The sequence below is a fragment of the Diadema setosum genome, chromosome 18, assembly GCF_964275005.1.
Source record: "Diadema setosum chromosome 18, eeDiaSeto1, whole genome shotgun sequence".
In the NCBI taxonomy this organism is placed as follows: domain Eukaryota; kingdom Metazoa; phylum Echinodermata; class Echinoidea; order Diadematoida; family Diadematidae; genus Diadema; species Diadema setosum.
The window spans coordinates 5,223,230-5,228,421 of NC_092702.1; the positions used below are offsets into that span (position 1 = coordinate 5,223,230).

At 42.0% G+C, this 5,192-nt stretch overlaps 1 protein-coding gene across 1 annotated transcript; it reads right to left on the reverse strand.

Moving 5' to 3' along the window:
• Positions 1-540: 540 nt before the first annotated feature.
• LOC140241946 (uncharacterized) lies at positions 541-2,634 on the reverse strand. The gene has a single exon (XM_072321693.1). The coding sequence runs from the start codon at positions 2,632-2,634 to the stop codon at positions 541-543; it is 2,094 nt and encodes a 697-aa protein (XP_072177794.1).
• Between the last annotated feature and the right edge of the window lie 2,558 nt (positions 2,635-5,192).

Consider the following 5,192-nt stretch of genomic DNA (forward strand, 5'->3'; position numbering starts at 1 on the left):
TACTTTTTAAGTACTTAGTGCTGTTAGGAAAGTATTACTGAATGTCACACAGATCTGTGATACAGTACTGTAGTCAAACAGTGCAATCAAAAGCCACTGATAGCAATATGTATACAAACATATAAACAGGTAGGCGGAAACGCGTTTTACGCTCTGGATATTGTTGTAAACATATAGCAACGTATAGTTTCTTTGACAGTTTGCGCTTGTTTATAAAGACGTGACCAGCTCCATTTTGTATCGATGTTGACTTTGGTATCAGTCATAGTGCTGCTAATGTGAATACCGTCCACCATTGTCATGATGTCAAAGCAGTTCACATAAAATCTGATTATGTAAGTTTGAGACGGGGCCTGACATGGTAGGTGATTAAATTTTCTATATCAGCCACGACTAATTGGAAAAAAAAAAGAAACAAGAAAAACACTTTCTATTGAAATCAAGAAGAGTGATTGGGACTTTTTTATATACTACAGGCGAATAGCATTCTTTCTGATCTCGTGGAAATACTTAGGAATGGACGCGCCCAGGAATGCTATGTCACCTAGCGTCACACTGAACAGAGAAGTCGGTGAAGTTCCTCCAGACTGCGTACATTGAGATCGGGTCCTTGAAACCATGAATGGTCATCAGGTCCTCGTTTCTCAGGGAACAGGTGTCGCTCTTCTCCCCCCAGTTTTTAAACCCGCCATTGTAGACGGGGACCACGCCCACCTTCTTCGCGAGGATTCCCTGGTAGGCGTCGTCGATCGGTATGAACGTGGTGTTCAGGGCTTGCTCGTACATCGGCCCCATAGTGTCAGACGACAGAATGTACCCTCCACCCGAGCAATAGGGCGGGAAGTACCTGCCGCTGTAAAACTTTTCAGGAACAAAGTACTTGGAGTCTTTACGATTGATGCGCACGCTTCGAAAGAGTACGGAGCCAAGGAAAAACTTGGTCATGGCTTTGCCAGAGCTCCTCTCCTTTTTGAGATAATTGATGATGTTTGGGAAGTTGACGAACATGTCATCGTCGCCTTTATAGATGTAGTTGGCATGTCTGCAGTTTTCCGATACCCACTTAAGCCCTAGGACGACTTTGAGGGTCAGGTTATGGAAGGATTCCCTGAATCCCGCCTGGATGATGTCACCATATTCATCATCCTCCTTCTGGACCTCTTTCTGGATCTCCTCTGTGTCCTGCTGGGTCAGACCCATCAAAAAGAGGGTCTTGATTCGCTCTCCATTCACTTCTTCCTGGCTGCCCCATGTCTCTCGTATGGCCTGACGGGATTCAAAATGGCGGGGGAGCGAGCTGATTAGGTTTAGCACAAATATCTTTTTCGGTCGTCCGAGTTCATCGAAGCAAAATCTAGGATGATCATGGACCATCTTCAGCACGGAATCTATGTACGGCTTGTTGTTTGCCTTGATAGAAAGAACGAGGTTTAAATCAGGATCGGGGCATTCCCTCAGGAATGTCTCATTGTGGAGCTTGTCGAAAGCATCTCGTATGTTCTCTGGAGTGTTGAATCCTCTCAGTGTCACAAATTTGCTTAGTTCACACGTATCCCCTTCGTAATCGTGGAAGCTGAATAGATCATCTTCGATAATACTCCACTTTAATTCATCAGCGACGATCCCGATATGCACATCTCCAAATGGAACTATCGATCTGTCGAACGATTCTCGGTAGAGCTCATGGACGGCAGGCATGGAGAGGACAAACCCAGCATCTAGCGTACAAAAAGGAGGATAGACAGGCCGATCAAATACACGTTCCGACACGTAATATTTACTGCTCTCCTCCCTTACGGCTTTTGATGATGTCCTGACTCTTCCACGCCACATGCCATGGTTACCTTCCTGGCCACGAATTGCCCTCAGAGATTTGACCAGCTTGTCGAGATTTAAGTACATGTGGTCATCTCCCATAAACACAAACTTAGCGGAAGAGCAATGTGATGTGACCCACTTCAGGCTGCTCAGTGTTTTCAGAGACGAATTCCTGAAATCCTCCACAAAGTTACCCTGTAAAATGTCGTCATAACGATCATTTTCTTCGGCGATAGTCTTCTCGAGCTCGGGGCGATCCCTCGGTCGACCCATGGTGAACATGGCGAGAACTCCCTGCGTCTCCGCATCCGGCGCATTCGCCCATGTTTCGCGAATGGTCATGCGGAAGTTCAGATTCTCGGGATGGGAAGCAATGAGGAGGAGAAGGAACAGGCTCTCGTCGGAACACTTTGCTGAGTGGTCGTACTGTTGCTTCAGGACTTCCGCGAACAGGTCTGCGTTCATCCCCGCAAAGTCATCACCCTCCTTCTCGTCGACGCCCTCACCCTCCTTCACACCACCAGCGGCATCGGCCTCTAGCTTCGGCTCAGTATCTGGCTTTCCGTCATCCTTTACCAAGTCCGAGTTCTCCGCTACGACAAATTTTCGGCTCTCTTGTAGGATCGACCTTACACCAGGGTTGGCGATTGGATCCGCGCCTTTGGACCCGACAACCTTGTCCCCATGGAGTCGACCCTGACCCATAAGACCCTCCTTGGATGAGTCCAAGTAGGACATCACCACGAAGACTTTGGCTGCGTATATGCACACAAGGAGCAAAATGAGGGTGTGGAGGACATTCCTCTTGAGAATCATGCTGGCATCCAAGTGGTATCAGTTCCGCCAAGTGGTATCAGTTCCGTCTAGTGGTATCCACCAGTTCCGCTGAGTGGTCTCAGTACCTCTGATTTCTGACACCTGTCGCAATTACTTGGAATGTCCCATCTGAAAAGACATTGACAAGCAAGACGTTAATTGTAAGTGTCATTATCATTATTGATGAAACAATATCATTAAGTCCTAGTAATTAGATTGGATTGTAAATCGCTTGAACACTATCCGGTCGCAGGGTATAGACATCATAAAAACAGGTACTTTAAAAAGCAAGGTAATTGTCATCTTAGAGACGTAGCATGTACATGATGTAGTTGGGAGTACATACAATACAAGAAAGAGCACAATAACTTAAAAATAGTAGCATAGCTACAATCAACGAATACATACTTTTGATGATTCTAATTCTCTTGTTTGAACATGTTTTCTTTAAAAGGCAAATTCTATTCCTATTAAGGTATGCATAAGTGGTAGATAAATCATGCGGATTGTGGGATGTTTAATGTTTATGATTATTCTACATAAAACGTATTAGTATCACTAACAGGTTGGAAACACATAGGGTACTCAAGCACAGACATACATGCATGATCTATCTCTTGGAATAATGTATTCATTAATGACTGTAGCTCATCACACGTATCATCTGACTCTAATTCACCAGAATTGATAAAGTATCTTTCGAAAATGGCCAATCTAGCATACGTCAATATTGAATTAAGCGTGAGATACGTGACTCTACACTGCCCTTCATACAGCAATTAAAACAGAGACTTGGGCGCAGACATGCCGCTATCACATCGTGGGACAAGCATTTAGTAGTAATAATCCAGTCCTTTAATATCGCAATGAAGCAGTAAATCATGTTTGTTTGTAAGTTTCAAAGATCATTTGTTGTTATTTCCTTGACAAAATTATCACTTCAGCTTTTCACTCGGATTACTGTCCCTGAGAGAGTTTGTGGGTAGTATGAATTTTAAACAGCACGCAAACGAGTACCTACGAAATGAATTTGCCCAGCCAGCATTTCGGCTGGTTCGTTGTGAATATTTTTGTTCCGTTCTTTGTGTGATTAATTGGGTTGATTGAAGCTATTGGTTTTTCATTCTTCTCCTTCTTCTTCTGTGCAAAGTCGTATAGAAGGGCTAGAGTGGGGCTGACAACTTTACTATAAGGAAGATTTTGCATAACATGGCTAGAGTGAGGCTGACAACTTTACTATAAGGAAGATTTTGCATAACAACACAACTATATCCATAGGAAAAGGTTTATCTATCACCAAGGACGTTTTCAACAAAACCAACCAAAAAAATAGGACCTTCTTTATTTCTCTCTGAAGATGACTTTCTGTCTCAGAGAATTAAGGTCACTTCTTCTTATAGTTTTAATGGGATGAAATTCCAATCACGTAGCAACTTTTTAAGATCGCTAATTGGAAGGTAAAATCAAACGGTTTCTTATGTTTTTGTTTGCTGTCTCTGTCAAGTTCTGTTCTGTGTGTAGATTGAATATATAGAAACCTTAGCGCTTTAATCTAATAAATATGAAATGCGTCCACGCGTGTATGTGTGTTCTTGGGAATAAGAAACTTGTGACTTAAAAGGACCAATCAACTTTCCTGTTCACATTTTACCGCCGTTTGTTTAGGACTGATTTGCGTTATTTACTATTAAAAAAAAAACTTAAAAGATTTCACAGTTGTATTTAGAAAAGTCAGATTTTCTATTCATATTTGTGGAAGACGGGGGACAAGTTCATGAATGGTATCGTATGCTTCTTTCGCGGTCTTACATTTACAAATGTTATATTAAGATGATGGCACCGACTCTTAGAACAGCTTTTGCGATGAGTGAACTCTGGCTCTTTATCAACACACGTTCTTATCGACGAAGGTGATGATACAGTGTTAAATTTCAGAGGGATCGCATTATACAATGATGAATATTGCAAGCGTTCATTTCCGGATTTCAAGTGTTTTTGAATAATTTGATTCTCATCAGCAAGGGCTGTCCTTTTCTAATGGACATGGATTTCTTAGAAAATGTTGATTGGTCTCCTTGGAAGCTACGCAGTAACAAGCTAACCCTTTCTGAGCCAGGGACTTTGTACAACGCTATGATTTTTTTTTTCTGTGCCAATCGGCACTCAAAGCACACAAAGGATTAAAGGGATGGTACAGTATTGGTGGAGATGAGAATTGGGCTTTTAACATTTTGCAAGATACCAAGAAAACACTTATGATGTAGTACAGAACATACCATTTTAAGAGGAATTCAAAGTTTATTTGATGAAAATCGGGTTTGGAATGACTGAAACATCCAAAAACAAAGTAAAACTAAGCAATCGTAATAAACTGTGGGTCCCAGACTTCATTAGAATCGCTCTTTTTTGGATATCTCAGCCATTACAAAATCAACTTTCATCAAATAAACGTTGAATTCCTCATAGAATTACATGCTCTTTCATATTTCATAAGAGGTTTCTCATTATCTCACCAAAAAATGGTAGAAACCTGAAATTAGGTCTCAACCAAAACTGTA

What these genes read in the sequence shown, in the direction of transcription:
- LOC140241946 (XM_072321693.1), bottom strand. Translation starts at nt 2,634, where the DNA reads ATGATTCTCAAGAGGAATGTCCTCCACACCCTCATTTTGCTCCTTGTG.